At 37.4% G+C, this 18,669-nt stretch overlaps 1 protein-coding gene across 1 annotated transcript in view; it reads right to left on the bottom strand.

Annotated features, from left to right (window-relative positions):
• Window positions 1-18,307, bottom strand: part of LOC117289149 (probable G-protein coupled receptor 158) — a 31,749-nt gene extending 13,442 nt beyond the window's left edge. The window contains exons 1-4 of the mRNA XM_033770144.1: window positions 17,568-18,307; window positions 4,484-4,607; window positions 1,602-1,768; window positions 573-747 (exon numbers count right to left, since the gene is read on the bottom strand). Of these exons, the coding sequence (XP_033626035.1) occupies window positions 573-747; window positions 1,602-1,768; window positions 4,484-4,607; window positions 17,568-18,307 (1,206 nt within the window). The remainder of the gene's footprint in view (window positions 1-572; window positions 748-1,601; window positions 1,769-4,483; window positions 4,608-17,567) is intronic.
• Between the last annotated feature and the right edge of the window lie 362 nt (window positions 18,308-18,669).

The raw sequence follows: 18,669 nt of genomic DNA, 5'->3' as shown, positions 1-18,669 counted from the left end.
CGCATTACAGGCAAAGTCTGCCTCGATTTACGTCACGAACAGCGCCCTCTCGGGTCGGGGTCTACTCTTAAATTTGTAAATAACATAAGAACTGATTTTTTTAAACCTTAGTTAACTGTTTATTCACATTCCACTCATCAAAACACATATATTAGTGACAAAAGCTTTATTTTGAAAAAATACCACTTCCAAGTGACTTTAATATAATGACAAAACAATAATAAAAGTGGCTTCTTAGTTAGATGGCGCACAAAATCAGTGATGCTCAAGGCGCTCAAACATTCAATACTTTCCTTCAAGGTGGGAGCTACGTTCTTGAAGTATGAAACATTTTCTACATACCACAATGTAATGGTTTACATACTGGTAAGCAGCAAATCAAACCAGGAATACCGGGGCAAATTCCGTTTTAACGAAAATAGCATTGGGTTATTTTATACGTGCATTACTCAACGCACGGGCCAACGGCTTTACGTCCCATCCGAAGGTCACAGCAAAATACATCAAAACATTCAATTACAGAGGAAATAAACCGACACAAAACTCAAATTGAATTTTCTTTGGAATCCCACCTTATTATTTCGATGCACCCAGGTGTAAATAGTGAAGAGAAACAGCATGAAAATACAGAAGCCAGTCACAGATAGAGAAACTATCTTTAAGATTGGAGATGGATTTAAGAAACAAGGCGAGTCGTCCACGCATTCATCACATTTCTCTGCGCATTGTAAGCAGTCGAACAAATTGCTGTAAATTAAGAAGAAGACAAAGAAAACATGTTAAAAATTACATGACATACAAATTGATTGACAAGTAGGGTTGCTCAGTGGCTTAAGGTTTTCATATTTTGGGTGTCTTCGGGGCTCGATTTCACACAAAAGTTAATTGAATACCAGCTTGTGTTTTGTTATAGGACATCACACTTTGCTTCAATTAAGATTGATACACATTTTATAAAACCAATCTTAGTTCTTTGATTAATTGAGCCATGAGATTTTTTTCCCAGCACGAAAGCCCAAAGCCAAACTCCTAAATATGAAGGCATCATTGGGACTGACTCCATGTGCTATCTTCCGCGAGGGGAATAGTGTTTGCTGAATTCGGAAAAAATGCTGCCCCATTTATTCATGCGTGTTAAATAATACCCTCCGAAAAAATGAGGCATCATGTGTGTTTTGGGGAATACAGCTAAAGTTTATATTGGAGGTTGTTGTTGAATTGTCCCTTTGATTGATGACGCACACGTGGAATTGGGTTTACAGTCAAGAGTATGTCATAATGAAGATGGCTGTATGGCCATCGCAGATTTGTCCTTTGAAAATATAGGTAAAATAAAAACATGCAAAGGCAGCCATTTTGAACATTTTGAAATTTTGCTGTTCCTGTGTTGTTCAAATATGCGATTAGTGGAGTTCAATATGACAGATAGTTGGATCGAGCTGGATTGTTGTGCCATTATAACGGTACGTCTTTCTTGTGACATACCCTAGTGACAATATTAAACTTATATCAAAAGCACGATCCCTAACATTATTTCCCCTGACTCGTCATATTCGAGGCGTTTCGTCAAACAAAATTTGAAAAACCAAATATTGACCAACCTGTCGTATGTATTAGGTAACCCACGTACACTCTTGCTGTACTCATCTTCAAGTGTAGTGCCATTGAATGCTGGACTACTGGCTGTCGTATCAGGGAAGTAGTAACCTTTCAAACATTGGCATATATAAGCCCCTCGCTGAAAACCAAGACCTGATATGGGAATGCACTGTGTTACAAATAAACAAAAGAAACAATCAGAATGTCAGATATAAAACTAATAAACTAATATACTTGCTGGGACGAGAAGAATGTTCAAAGGATTGCTCACTAGATGTTTTCTGTAAATATATAAGGCTTGATATGGGAATGCACTGTGTTAAAAATAAACATAAGAAACAATAAAAATGTTAGATATAACTTTAAGCTTCTGGGACGAGAACATTGTTCAAAGGATTGTTCGTTGGATTTTTTTTCTGCAAATATATTTTAATATTCCTTTCTATGAAATATTTCTTAGGGTCGTTGCATCAGGTGGAATGGCCGAACACAGATATTGACAAAAACCAATGTTAGTAATTGACGTTGTTGTAGTTGTTTATTAGTTGGAAGCCATTTTGGTTCCCTACCGCAGTGCTCATTAATGACATCACACACAGGGATAAAAGTTTTAATGAAGCATGGTCACCACTTATTCCCTGCTCTGTCTAATTAAGATAGTCGTTGCACAAACTATCTCATTTAATTGCCAATCCCGATAATGTTCAAAACGTTAGCGCAACTGAGGTAGCGTGGTATTACTAATGACCATGTTCAAGATTGCGCTACCAGACTCATCAACAACTAATTGCAGTATTAACGAGAAATTAGCACTGTGCCGGTTATCCGAGTGTCCACTAATTATAATCATAAAAACACTCATTACATTCTTTTTTGTTTCTTTTCCTTTTTACAATTGCACTTCGCTCGAGATTTCAATGTAAAAAATTCCATGCCTGTGATATTTTTTCACAGGCCTCGGGAAAGTACTTAGTATACAGTGCTAACACACATCGGTGTAAGGGGAAAGTACTTAGTATACAGTGCTAACACACATCGGTGTAAGGGGAAAGTACTGAGTATACAGTGCTAACACACATCGGTGTACGGGTAAAACCAAATTATTATTTGTTATTTTTAGTTGAATGTGAGTATTACACTGGGGAAAAACCTGTTGATTTATTTATGTTGGTACTGAAGCGAACATGAACTCTTGGTAAAGTGTACTTGACTGTACTAGCAAACTTAATCACTTTATTCGCAAAGAACCCAAATGGAGAGAAGAGAAGGAAAAACTTGACGTACACGACAAATCGCAACTTATGATAAGATAGATTTTTGTTGTTGCGGGAATACGCTTCTGTAAGTATTCGACTAACTGACCTAGTGAATTAATCTTGACAGAACCCCATTTTAATATTATTGACTTGTTTCCCATGGTTACATAATTCCTTGATTTGATTATACATTTGTTATTGTGAGGGAACTGAATTAAAAAGCAGACGTATTTCAATACGGGTTGCTCCAGTTTGTAACAAAACAAATTATACTCTAAAGGATTTGCATCGCTGATAAAAACCACTTAAGAAGTCTTATAATCAGAATTCACTTCTTATTGTTTGAGCATCACTTCAGGCTGTCGTTAAAGGAACACGTTGCCTTGGATCGGACGAGTTGGTCTATAAAAAGCGTTTGTAACCGTTTTTTATAAAATGCATATGGTTCGAAATATGTTTTAAAAGTAGAATAAAATGATCCACACAAGTTTGCCTCGAAATTGCGTGGTTTTCCTTTGACTGTGCGAACTTACACGTTCGGCCATTTATGGGAGTCAAAAATTTGACTCCCATAAATGGCCGACCGTGTTTAGTCGACGAGGTAAAAGGAAAACCGTGCAATTTTGAGGCTAACTTGTGTGGATCATTGTATTCTACTTTTAAAACATCTTTCCAACCATATGCGTTTTATAAAAAACGGTTACAAACGCTTTTTATAGACCAACTCGTCCGATCCAAGGCAACGTGTTCCTTAAAGGTTTGATCATCCGACCCGTAGTTTTCAATAAATACAATTTTAAACCTTGCAATTGACCCGGATTTTGGTTCCGTTTCTGGGTTCCCATTTCTGGGTCAGTGTGACAAGGACACTGTGACAAAATCATTGCAGAAATGGGTCAAATTTACGTAGATTTCGAGTTAGTTTGTTTGTTTATTTATTTATTTGAATGCTCTTCCCATCAAGGGAACTAGGCAAACTCCCAAAAAGGGATATAAACACCAAGCTGGCAACGGCCAATCTTTCCCTCGTGCAAACATTGGTTTAACGTCTATGATTATGAATTACACAAATCAAGAAATCTAGATTCAGTAACTAGACGACAATTATTTATTCTAGTCATTGTTAATCAGCGGTTAGCTTTGGGATTCGAATTGGGTGATGCAATTCCTGCAGTCTAACCACTGGACCACGGTAACTTTTAAAGACACGCTAAACATCTTTGGTAATTGTTAAAGACCAGTCTTCTCACTTGGCGTATCTCATGCAACAACAAAACAAACATGTGAACATTTAAACTCAATTGGTTGTCGACGATGAAAGCTATAGTAATGGAAGAAGTTGTGTGCTTTCATATGCTTGATTTCGGGACCTCAAAATCTAGTTATGAGGTCTCGAAATCATATTCAAATACTTCAGTGGAAAACTGCTTTTTTTTACAACAGCTCTCCATTGCTTGTTACCAAGTCAGTTTTTACGCTTACAGTTATTTTTTGTAATTACCAACAGTGTCCACTGCCTGTAAAACCAACATTGATTTAGGTCACTGTTTAGATAATCTCTTGATGCGTTTTTGGTGTTCTTCGTCTGTGTAAGATAACAAAACAGTAAATATAACAATATGCCTCACCTGTGTTGTGTTTTTACAAAGATGTGTGTCAACAAACGGATCAAAAACGTCGTTACTATCCTCGCCCCCAGAACACTGGTTAATATCCAAACTACTCAGTTCAACATCGATAGTCGTCACACCCCTGTTGAAAAGGTTGACAAATGGGGTTAAGAGCTTTCTATACCATCGTTGACAATGGTGATTGTTTTTTTAACTATTAGTCCGACCTTTCGGATGTCGAACTGTGCTGAGATTATTTCTGAAACTAAAAATGCTAAATCAACAATCAAGAAGACGAGCTGAAATGTCAGTTTGTATTTTAAGATTGCTCTTGTGTTCTTAGTCTCGATTCACAACGAAAGGTAAACAACTGGTTAACAAAGTAAAATGGGAACAACTTATTATCACTTAAATTTCAGCGCAAAACTATACGCCAAAAGCCAAACCTTGCTTGGCGAATAATGTTCCCGTAACAAGATGCTGCTATTAGTATGAGATGTTAATTGCGTAACACTAACGGCAAATATGTCGAATAATGTGTTCAAATATTTTGTCTAAACAACGTTTTTTTTTTTTTTTAATATGAGATATTAAACACACAATGATTTTAAACAATCCTAAATCAAAAAAAGCACCGGGACTGTTATAAACTTCGCTTGACACCAGGAAAATAAATAATGAAGACAAACTGTGGAACGTCCAATTTATTTTACTCAAAGTACTGGGCATTGGAACTATCTGAACCATTAACAAAATGAAATTCGTGCCTTCAGCTAGACCGTTGATTTATAGGAGAGAGTCAACTTAATCTAAAAAGGTTTGTTGAAAGCACCGTGAAATATCTTAATGCAACTTGTTTCGTTAAAAACAACGGATGACAAAATCTAAATGTTCCATCCGAAGAGTTTCTTTGGTCATCATTGTTAACAAAAAAAATCATATACAAATTATGATGTCTTTCTTGTACAAGCAATCACCCAACAAACAAACCGAGGTTGCTTTAAAATAAAAGACAGTACTGGTTGATAAATTTTTGGTTTGTGTTATAATTGGTGATTTGTTAACTCTGAGAAATTTATGTATAATAGCCCAATCCGTATATAAAAATTAAATGATTTATTTGTTTGAGGGTTGGACCAGCAACCCCGTCTGCCAGTACCCCCAACCCCTTCCCACTACACCACCATTGCTTAGGACACTGTGGGTGTCGGTTCACCCTTTGTAGGTGAGTGATTGTCTCGTGTTACCGCTATCATACTGTGATCAAACTGACACCTCAAGTAACTGAACCCAACTAGGTCAACCACTGAAATGCAACTGAATGAAATATTCTCTTATTAAATTATCTACTTTTCCTGAATCACTTTAGCTTGTAGATAGAACGCTCTATCTCTGTCCCTTTCAATGGAATCCATGAGCTATGCCTGTACTGAATGCTTTTCCCATGGTCAATACCAACATTTTACTTCGCATCTTACACAGGGTGTATTTGGGCATGAAATAAAAAGATGTCCTTGGGTAACACTATTGGGTGCTCGATATGGGCCTCCGTGATACTAATGTGTATCAATTATTGTGTGCAAAACTATTACACAATTTGCATCGGGGAACTTCGAGTAGTATTTCTGGTTTTACCGTTTATGTGTTAGCACTGAATACTAAATTATTATTTCCCGAGCTCTTTGAAAGAAAAACACCGGCACAGAACTTGGGAAGGATTCGAACCACGACCTTTGCATGTATAGAGCAGTGCCTTACTAACTAGATCACCGTAATACACTCTCTCAACGTAAAGGCGAAAACCAAACAAATCAAATCACAATTAACACAGAAAGTCAAGACAATTTAAACTCTGCATAATATCCCGATCCTGTCTGGTTACTATATTCCAACAGGCTGCCAAAAGGAACCAGCCAAAACACCACGTCAAAATGTGCTAACTATGACTGGTGCCCTGCTTAGTTTCGTTAAGCAATACATTGATTGATAATTTATGTCTGTTTTATAGGCAACCATGAGACCGTCGCATTGATTAACTGCGTATCATGACTTCATATCACTTTATCCATACTGCATATACAGAGTTCTCCAATACTCTATCAACACAGACATAAATTGAAATGTGAAACACGTGGAACTCTCATCTGACATTGTAAACACAATACTTGAATATAAACAAAGCATCAAAAACATGTCACTTCTAGTGTTTGATGAACATTACAGAAATAATAGATTTCTATCAAAACACATTGTGCAATCGAAACCATAAATAGTCGGTCATCAGTTATTTTTTATTTGCATTATTTGTTTTCTTTGAGGTTGGGAACCTGGAATGTTGTCACGAATCCAAACAGGTTTGATATTAAGCTGACAGTATTGTTATAATGGAATACAAAGCAACAAGTTACGATGCTTCTTGATGATTGCTATTTTTTTAGTTTATTTTGCAGTCTGTGTTATTTTGTATGTTGCCTAACTCAGTGAATTGAATGTGTTTTTCCCGTCTCCAGGGATCTGCATGCATGTTTTCAAGTTTAAAACAAAAGTGGGAAGATAAGGAACAAGTTCAAAACATTACGCAAAACGTGAATCTTCAAATTTACCTAAAATCGATATTTCAAGCTGTAATGTGACTTTCCACACGTTACGAACATACAGTATCTTTCTATCACATCTTCAGTTTTCCTGTGTTTCTCTCTGCCTACAACCAATCTATTTGATGTCAATATATGCGCGAACATGAACGGTCGTTTCTTAGATCCAGGTAATTTGTCAAAGATCTAATAAATCTCTCCGAGTGGCCACCTTCTGATGGAATGATCAACAACATAACAAGATGTCTGAACCGAATGGCACTTGACGTTCTTATTGTGTCACGATGCATGAAGGTTACGTCTCCATCTTGAAGACGGCTTTTATTATCGATTATAATTTATGTGTACGTAAATAAAAGCACTGGCTTGATGAGCGGGTTTCCATTTGATTGTCTTTCCATGAGTCAATTTAACTTCATCCCACTCGATCCAACATGCCTGTAATTTTTCCACAGAAAGCACTGGGACAAAGCTAAGACACTAGGTATATCTATTGGTAAGACCCAAATTAATAAGGGAATCAATGTGTGGTCAAGAGGTTTTCAACTAGGTTTAAACCCGCGCCGAGGCCTGGACTTGATAATTTTACCGAGACGAAGTCGAGGTAAATTATAAAGAACCATGCCTCGGCGGGTTTAAACCACTAGTTGAAAACTGATTCGACACACTTTGATTCCCATTCATAAATACCTTTTCGGTCAAAAACATCATCACTTTTTGGTCAAAAAGTAAAATAAATGCAACAATTTTAATTGTTCAATGATTTCTCTCAACACAACGCCCCTACAGCTATGAAATGGTAGTATTTAAGAATATTGATTTAACTTGTTGACGTATATAAGGGAACACCAAACCTATTCAAAAGAAAAATCAACACTCTCAACGTATATAAGGAGTGTAATAATTAAGTTGCAATGGGTTTATGCCGGGTTGATACAAGCGATTACCAAGGTCACTCGCAAGGTGTCAATATAGGGGATTGCCGTTTTCGTTTCATTTTGGGGTAAAACTCTTGAAATCTTTAAATGGCTGCACCATCAAGCGTTGAAATAGAGGACGTCCTTAGCAACACCCATAGACAGTCGTACTCGTATAGCCTCATCAGTATCTGCAAATTCGGATACGGCTTTTTGTACACACGCGACTATCGCAAGTGATTTAAAACGCGGCACACATTGTCAATAATGAATTCCCCTTCTCTGAATCATGCACAACTACGAAAGTAGTAAAACAAAATATCGGGTGGACATCCCATTATTAGCTCTCTTCGGGTATTTGCGAAAAGGGTATTTGCGAAAAGGGTCTATGCGATCCAGGCACATGCACATTGACTCTGGAATAAGCTTCCACCGTGCATCTGCTGCTCCCCTAACGTGGATGATTTTTAATAATGGGCTCTGAAAACTCTGTTTTTGAACAATGACCTACATGTTTAGCTGGATTATTGGCTAAATTATTTAGATACGGTCCAGTGAGAGCACTCATAGATGTAATTTTTGTATTGCATTTTTGTAACTGCGCGGTTCTATTTATTAGTGTTTGTAATCATTCCTCTCATTATCTAATATATAATTCTGTTGACATAAAATAACTGCTGGTGCCCGCAATAATGACCACCAAACACACAACAGGAAGCCTGTGTTCAAAGGTTACCTTAAAGTTGTCATTATTGAGGGCATAATAAGTATATCTGACTGATTGAACGCAAAGTTGAATGTAGTAACCATCGGATCTGAAAGAGTTATTCTTGAAATGTCTTCGATTTTATACGTGCACTGACCGACTCCTCGTAAAGGAATGAGTTACCTTTCAAAATTATAAACAAATTTGAAATAATAATATTAATAATAAAACAAATAATAATAACACACAACTTATTACGGCGGTTTTAATCAGTGTTTCCTGCAAGGGATGACTATGTTTGAAGTGTAAGACCTACTCATTTTAACACAGTTGAATATGCAGCCAATCAAACCGGGAATATCGGGGCGAACCCCACGATGATAAATACTCTGGGTTATTTTACGTGCGTTGCACAACACACGAGACCGACGGCTTTACGTCCCATCCAGAGGACGAAGTATCTTGGTTGTCTTGCTGAAGGACACAGGTGTCACGACCGGAATTCGAACCCACATTCTGCTGAAAGTCCTTAGTCCTTTATTTTAGTAACAGTCATTTGTAAGGAGTAAGCGCACGTATAACACCAATGAAATCACGCCGCGAGGGACTCTGCATAAATGGCACTGCCCTTAAACATCACAAAGATCACAAGCAAAGAACGCACTTAGCAACCTCATTTACGTACATCTTCTTACATCTTATTACAGTTCATATTCTAGTAAGCCTCTTACTTCCTTGCAGTTATTCGACAGCAGGGAATCGTCAATCTTTTCGAATATGCAGCGCCCATACACTCTGGAATACAATCACAGAGGAAGCTCCGACAAAGGAACAATTCTAAACCGTCTTGAAAACATTTCTATTTCAATCGTAACGTGTTTTAGTATGCTTATTGTAAACCATTGTACCTATACTATTTATGGATATTTTATAATCTCTAGATTTTTGTCCATTTTCATCAATAAAACTTAATAAATTAAACAATAAACTACAAACGGTATAGCTTCATGCCTAGACTCCAAACCCAACTTAAAATATTTTTAATTTGAGGTTCTTGAGGTTGGTCGGACCCTAGTGGTCCTTCTGCTTGTTGGTTTTAATTACACAATTGTATCTCGAGAGCAAATTCAATCTACAAAGAGGTTTTGATTAAGGAAACTGCGGTAGAGAGCAGCGTTTGTTGAGAAAACAAACATGGCTATCGTTTCCTTGGAGGAACTAATAAGTCCTGTCAGTGTATTATTAAACCAACGTATCTGGTCACGATGTTGCCAATATAAGTGACCTTGTTCATCCATTAATTTCCTGGTAGGCAAGTTGGTATACTCCTGGATATTTCGGGAGGTGTTTTCGTCGGTTGACACAAAATCAAGAAGTGTTAAAATCATAGGAACAATGTTTGAGATGTGTTCATTTCTATCACATACTGAAACGGTGTGTGTCAAAACTTTAGTTTTATGCAATTCTATAACATACAGCATTTAAATTAGCAGCAGATTTGTGCAGCGTATATTATTTGTTTATTCAAAATTCATTTGTTGGAATAATTATTGTGCAGTTAAATTGTAGCTAAAGGTTCGTGCTGTGTCCTCTCCTTTACATTTTAAAATATCTGCCAATGCTTCACTTATTGCATAAGAATAACTTACCTGATGTTTCTCGACATAAATTTACTTTAACAAACTGAACAATGAAGAAGACCAAAGTGGTATATTAAAGCACAACCAAACTTACATGGCCAGTTGTCTGGCACAACGACAACATATACCTTTTTAAAAAGTTCAATATAGAACAACAGATCCGTGCATAGAACAATGATATTGTCAGGTTGGTGAGTGGTATCTTGCCTCGTCTACCGCATCTAAGACCCCGGTTCTAATCCAAACGGGAGCACTATGTGGATTGGGTTTCCAGTCCCTACCCACAGGACTGCGTTTTAGTTTCGCCTTGAACAATTTTCCCATATCTAAGACCAAACTTCCTTGTCTAATCCACATTGGGTTCTTGGCTATGATAAATGTTTGCTTTTATGAGAGAGCCGTAGCTTTAGAACAAAAACATTATTTTGTTTACAAAAGTTGTCTGTGCCTGTAAACTAGAGTGCCAAACTGAAGGCCGGTCTCGCATGACTTCATCACAGAATACCCTCAATTTAAAATAGATTTCTATATACACAGAAAACCTTTCTGCCAAAAATTACCCGGAATACCAATACAAAAATTATAGTTTTAAAATTTATTAGATAACTGCTTAGTTTTTTCAAAAATAGAATTCAACGGTTTTCACTGTTTTATTTAGCCATTCTCAGCTATTCTTACTTGATTTTGTCGACCCCAGCGCAAAGTTTCTCGCACAAAGCATTAAATTGTACCACCTTTGTGGTTCGAATTTGAAGGTTGGGGCAAACAAACTCAATTAGGTTTTCGCTATTACAAAATTTCCGGATATTTATAATAGAACACATGCAATCACTTAAATAATTCCTGTCAGATCTTTTTATATTTTCAGGCTATATTTGGAGCATGAATTTGTTTCTATTCAATTTCCACTGATTGAAATATCCAATTTAATTTTTTTGATTCGTGTTTTTAGAATTGCATCCTTGTCCTTTCTTGTGCACCTTCTATGGCGTGTGTATAAGTTGTCGGTCTTATAAAACAAAATCGCATTGTTATTCAAAACAAAAGGGTGCCATTACGACACAATAAAAATTAAAAAGCTGGACAATGACATTTGAGCTTTTATTAAACTTGACGACTGATCTAGAATGAAAACAGAACATAAAAACCACCGCGATCTTTATTAATGCTTTTTAAATGACCCTGCTTCGTAATTAAAAAAAGAGGTGTTCTAAAAGCTATTGTGGCAACTTGATGACTCGTATCCTTCGTGGATTATACTATTAAGTTATACCACACACACACGCACAGATTGTTGTCATTTGATTGGTTGAACATGCGTCAGGTGTCATCCTTTTGTTTGCCATGTACACTGCTGCGAAGCTCCAGGATTTAACATCACAGTCATTGCCCGTTTTTCGATAAGTGCCGTTTATACAAAAAAATTGTTCCCCTTCGGTTTGTCCAAACGGGCAACTCTTGGTTTACGACAGACAAGGCTGGTGCTTACATAGAATCGTCCACGTTGCTTATGAGCTTGTGTTTGTTTGTGGAGGTGTTTGTTTGTTTGCTTGTTTTGGGGTTGATTTTTTCAGAGTACGATTTAACGAGTTTTTGTTATGTATGTTGTGCTTATTGTGAAGAACAGTTTCAAGTAAAGACTTATGCGTGAGTTATATAAAACAAATATTGGATGCATTTCATCCATGCTTTATCACAGAATTGAATCCCTTGGTGCAATCCAGGTTTTCCTCTTCACGCGGTCGGTAAATAGCCTATAGAATTAACCTCGTTGGTATATGCAACGACCATGCACTCAACTTCAACAAGTATTTGTACTAGAATTCATCTTGCAGTGAAACAAGATCCCCCAAAGCATCTACATAGCCTAGAATTAACCTCGTTGGTATATGCAACGACCATGCACTCAACTTCAACAAGTATTTGTACTAGAATTCATCTTGCAGTGAAACAAGATCCCCCAAAGCATCTACTGCCAACTGTGGGTAGCCTAAACTCTGCGTTAGCTCTGGTCGTAAATTATTTTTTCGGTTTCTATATTTTGTTGCATTTCGTCGTGTTTTATTTGGGGGGGGGGGGGGTGGGATGGGTCTATGGCGTTTGTACTTCAAATTATGTGCAAGTCGGCATTCGACTGCGATACATAAATCATAATAAACCATATTAAATTACCTAACCATGAGAACAGCAGAACCGTGCTAATTAACAAGTTTTATTTTGATTTATTTCAACTCGTAAACTAAGATGGGTGTGCCAGTGACATTTAACACTGTTAGTAGTTAATTTAACTTGACAATAATTGAGGGTCAATCCAGGCTTGTGTTCTGAGCAGCAGTGTGTCCGTATCAATAAAAAGAACCAATTTAACAATAGAGTTGCTGCATTGTATATGCCTGGAGTTACTTGAAGGTATTAACAAAATCACAATCACCCATGCGAGGGTCCGGTTCGAGATGGGATTCAAACAACCCCTCGTGGTCCGAGCAAGGGTTCGAATCTGGATCTGGCGGAGTATTTAGGTACACTATTTTCAAGAAGAACATTTATTTAGCGCTTGTTACTCCTATTACTGTTTTGTTAACTAATGAACCTTTACTAAACAGCATTTAAAGGATGAAAAAACATAATTTAGTTTTTAGTTGATAACGGAATATCAAGTTCATGTTAGAACAATTTATTTCCGTGACATATTTCCCTATGAAATGAAGTAGGTTTCGAGAAAACTGTATCTGAAAACCTTTAAAAAAACCGAAACATCTGGTTGTCGGTTGTAGCAACCAAATTTAGGTACATTGTGTTAACAAGGTAAACTTTTGCATGTTTTTTCCCCCACTTTTTTCTTTGTACCAACACAAGCTATTTTACTTTATTCTTTTGCCCGTGCAAGTCTCCGGACTAGCTTACATGTTTGAGGAACACATTCAGGCCTGTATTTTTTTTCCTGTGTGTGATAATTTCACGTTCTTATTATCTCACATGTTCATTTTTTTTATATTTTTTTTTCCTTCTTACTCATAACAAAACCCGAGAATGTATCAAGCTTATAATGCAATTGGGAAATACTAAAATAACTAAGAATCAAGTATCAGCTAATGCAAACTGCTTACCAAAAAAGGACTTATGATATATGCGTATTATGCACACAAACATTACCTGACGTTTCGACCCTAGCAGAGTCGTTCTCGAAGGCAATTAGCAACACAATGTACAAGCATGTATAATAATAAGTATGACATGAACAGTCAACTGCAAATAGCTTAAGAGGGAGCAAGATAGACAGCCAGGCGGAAAGCAGACAAAAGCAACGGGGTAGACAATGAAAATGGGGGGGGGGGGGGAAGCCGGGTTTGACAAGAGGAAATTTGAAACACAAACAACAAGATGGGCAGAAGAAGAAAATTAAAAAGGATAATCTAATGGTGGGAAAAGGAGAAGGTATACAAAAATAATAGACGATAATTTGGAAAGAAGTCTGTGCAAAAATAGTATCTGAGACAGCAGAGTGCTTTTCTTTCTCTCAGCTGCAGTAAAGCTTTTACTTTCAGGTTGGACAGACCTTACGGGTAGATGAATCTTTTATTCTATTATTAACTTATGCTAAATAATAAATGGAAAGAATCTATATATTGAGGACCATACACTACGTTTGTGTGTGTTTTGTTGTCATTTTAGCCTTCGAGTAAGACTTGGATAGGGTCGAAACGTCAGGCCATTAACTATTATTTTATATATTTTAAATGCGCTGTCATCTCTTTTGTAGCAAAAGAAACACACGTTTATATAGGCTGTTTGGGTGTGAGGTGGAAACAATAGTCGAGCCGTTTAATTGGTGACGTCTCAATGCAAACATGCTTCTATGACCAAACAACACGCTCTTCATTGTCAACATGATCTGAAATAATGAGTTATTTGTTATTTAACCCAATAGTTGTCAGGAGAACGTCTTAAAACGAAGGCGTGTGTCAGGAGCACGTCTTGAAACGAAAGCGTGTGTCAGGAGCACGTCTTGAAACGAAAGCGTGTTTGTAACAAAAGACAACTTTCTCGCAAAGTTGCAGTTTGTGTTTAAGGAACCGTTATCGGATTTACCATACGATTATAGTGAGCAATATTTACGTTCTGATACGTGCACGTGTCACTCGTCACGCCAGTGTGTATTGGGCGAGCCAGACCTACGTCACGAATAACGCTGGTAAAAGTTGAATAACGTCTTTCAGTTACACACGTTATTAAAAAAGGCCTGAATAAAATCGTTCATTAACCAAATTTAAAGACTGTATCTGTAAAGTTTCAACGGCTACAACTACGGCTACGGGTTTATCACGTCAACGTATGTGGAAGATGGGTATAGGACCCTAGCAACACATTGATTAATCCGCTAGCCACAGCCGCAGTCGCAGCCACCCACGTGGCATGAAGATATAGTATTAGATGATAAATTTACTTCGGGAATAAAGAATATTCATTCTGGTTTTTACCAATAAACACCGATGTGTGTTAGCACAGTATACTCAGTAATACCATGCAGAGTTCTGTGGAAAAAAAATCACAGGCATTCACTCGGGTGGCATTCGAACCCATCAGACCTTTGCAATTCTAGAGCAGTGGCCTAAGATAAGCAATATGGCTGCTGACATTGAGTGTCTCTCGTTTTAAAGCACGTGACCGGTGTCCGAATAGTTGACTTGAGCTATCTGCTATGGCAGCTCATCGCATCATAATTATCAGAAACAATGAATAATTAGAGCGGAATGAAATGACAATAAAGATGGTAGATGGTCGAGGCAGAAAGTTCAGACGCCATGTTAAAGATTAAACCCTTCAGAATGATGGGTTTATGTGATCTCTGTCAGCATTGATTAAGGTCGTATGCAGTATTAATGTCTGAGAGTGGGGATCTACAGGTTTGAATATCTACTGGTACTCCACGGATAATATGCCAGGGTTGATTATGTTAATTTGAGTAAATGAAACCCACAGCAATACCTTCAAAGTTTTAGTCAAGTCCCAACTTCATAGTTATTTTTGTCCTTTAAAGACACTGGACACTATTAGTAATTGTCAAAGACCAGTCTACTCACTTGGTGTATCTCACATATTATGCATAAAATAACAAACCTGTACTGTGAAAATTTGAGCTCAATGTGTCGTCAAAAGTGCGAGATAACAATGAAAGAAAAAACACACTTGTCACACGAAATTTTGTGCGGAGATGCTTGATTTCGAGACCTCAAAATCTAAGTCTGAGGTCTCGAAATCAAATTCGTGGAAAAATTGCTTCTTTCTCGAAAACTATATTAATTCAGGGGGCCGTTTCTCACAATGCTTTATACCATCAGCATCTCCCCATTTACTCGTTGCCAAGTAAGGTTTTATGCTAATAATTATCTTGAGTAATTACCAATAGTGTCCACTTCCTTTGATAGGAAAGTAAACGTTTAGTTTGAGAAACCATTCGATTGTTTTAATCCTATAGGCCCTAAAACGTAGATGTACACATCAAAACCATTTTTTATGTTATTTTTTTCACCTGATTAATCGCAGTACGGTTGTGTCAACGCTGGAAAAATTGGAGAAAAAAAAACGTAACAGTGCACAATCTGAGGGACGTTACTGTAAGTAACGCTTTAACGGTTCAAACTTTGGGGCAATAAACATTTATATATTTTTCCATATCCACATTTACTCTGGACTGAAATGATTCTCAAAATGCTTTACACTTTCGAAAGCTGCTGTACTTTGATAGCCATTAATTCAAGTGTGATTTCCAAACGTACCTTCCCAAATAGAGTGTGACACTTCCATAGAAACCCCTTTCTATGAACATTAATAGTGAGGGACTTTCATTCCTTCACGTTGTCTCAGATATTCTGTCGATTAAGTGTACTTCTGTCCTGTATTTTAGTTTATACTTCTAAACATTTTTCTAACACTTATCAAATTTAGAAAATATAATAAGCTTTTGGAAACTGATAACCACCAAAAGGATCAAATTTGCAAAACGTGACCCGACGTGTTGACGCCAACATAGTCTAAATAAGTAATATCCAAACTGGTTGAATAAATATTGTCTTAAAAATAAAAGTATTGTAATCGTTTAATTTTCAAGTGAAAGTAATATTTTATAGGAGAGATAAGTAATTTGTTTGTAAGTGTAAGTTTGTAAATGAACGTTGGTGGTAGAGTCATTGTCATCTATTTGACTTTTACCCGGGAAGACCTTTGCTCTTTGGACTTCACTATAACAGTATTCACGCAATCTCTTCAAAGTGATGACCACAACGGAGTGACTAGAATCCAAGGTCGATGTTTTTAGTCTTTTGCTCTATTTCTGGCTTCGAGATCAAGCGAGACCGGCAAGTAATTGATTCATTTGTATCCTTAATCTTTCAATCTACACTACACGTTTAAGGTCTCCGAGTTCTTTTACGAACTACACAAAATGTCATCTTTTCTGTCATCCATGAGTCAAACCAACAATGTAAAAACTGACCTTTAATTAAAATATTCGGTTTGCAGCCCAAGGTTGAACTGGGGTAGAAGTGTTAGAATTGATTACTATCGTTGCAACAAGGGCTCTTCTAGTGATGGACAATGTTTTAAAGAGTCAAATATAATGCACTACGTCAAGGCAGCGGCCGTTATCAAAAGCACATCGTATAGCTCTGCCTCATAGCATGGTTCGTGTGTGTCAGCCTGAATATCTGACGTCACAATTTGTGGTTGGTGTATTACGCCATAGATCAGTCGACGATTTCACCAAACTCTTCCCAACTTAGGATTAATTTTGGGACTTAGGTTTCAGTTCCAATCCAAAGACGTTATAACGCATTAATTGATAAGTGTAATCAAACTGCCATATAACTCGATTTCGCGCCTGGATGTATTCGATTTAAACGTGGGTCATTTATTCGCTTGAATAAGTCTATTAACACCCACCTGTGTTGTCAGAGGAACGGGACAAGTAATTACAAAATCAAGAACCTTTCTTTTTGCGACGTTTCTTTTTTGTTTGCGTGATTTTACTTGCGTTCGATGTATGGATAAAAATCACTTCACTGTTCAACACGCTAAAAACTGTTATACGCTAAAAACAGAATATTATTGTTTCTAGGAACTTAAAGTAAATCGTATAACAATTTTGGTTTGACCCAAACCGATATGAGCACAGCGGTGTTTAAGGAAAATCAAAATGAATATTCTTTAATTCGATGGATACTTGTATCTAGTAAATCGTATACTTACGCAAAAGCTAGATTATCAGAAATCGAATCTGTTGAGAGTTGCCGAATCGGAAGAAAGAATGGCATTGAGAACGTGACCATCCAAACATCTCCACCACCACAGTCAAAATAAGGTTTAGTCCAATAACCATCGTTTAACTGCAGTCTCGACTCAGCTATTTCATTCACATCTCTAGGTCTTATAAACGAAAAGTTCGAGTCCACAGACTCATTCTGGAAGTTTAACAATGGAATATAAAACCAATCAGTAACATTACTCCGGTAGTTGTAGCCTATGGAGAGATCTTTAACATCAGTAGGACCGTCCGGAGTCCGGAATGCATACGGGCAGAATATGGTATAGTTCCTAAATAGTGAGTTTTCAAACGCTATAGCTGAGCCAAAGACCGACGGATTGCTGTCAACATTTGCGACTACGATTCGATAAAGAAGCTCTTCATCCCCTATATGATCACCTTGAATATGACCACCAGTGCGGGAGAGGAGTGTTAACAAGTTGGCTGCCCTGACGGCTACCGTTGCCTCCGTTGTCCATCGTTCCTTATTGTACTCCAAGTCGAGTGTGGGTCCAAAAGAGCAGTTACCCTCCTGCCCAGCGATTTCCTCGACGTACTCTAAGGCTTCTGTAACCGAATCTCGCCCTTCTTTACCCGGGGTGAGGGTCAGTGTGAACGAGAGGTGCACCAAGGTGGTTCCATACACGATGAGGTGCAGCAACCACATCGGTTGCAGTCGGTACATGGTGGCCCAACTACTTGAAATGTGTCAACGCACAGGTTGTATAATATCGGTACTTCCTTATTATTCAAGCCTAATACGCCTACTGGAGATTGCGCAGTTACTGCTATATGTGCTACCAACCGGCATCACTTTGTGTTTACGTCTCAATTAAAGTGTTTTGGTTTAACTTGCTGGTGGAACTGTCAAAGGCAAATGTGGTGTACTTGTATATATTTAATGGTTTTTATCTTAAACAAAAATACACTGTGTAGCAAACATCTTCATGTAAACATCGTCGTGGCTTACATTACGTTACAGCAGATCTAAAATAAATAAAGCAAATACAATTTTAAAACTTACCTGGCAAGTAGATACACACATGG

Source organism: Asterias rubens, chromosome 4 (genome assembly GCF_902459465.1).
Source record: "Asterias rubens chromosome 4, eAstRub1.3, whole genome shotgun sequence".
Classification (NCBI taxonomy): Eukaryota; Metazoa; Echinodermata; class Asteroidea; order Forcipulatida; family Asteriidae; genus Asterias; species Asterias rubens.
Note: the sequence above shows the minus strand (reverse complement) of the source record. Positions and strands in the feature narration are given on the sequence as shown.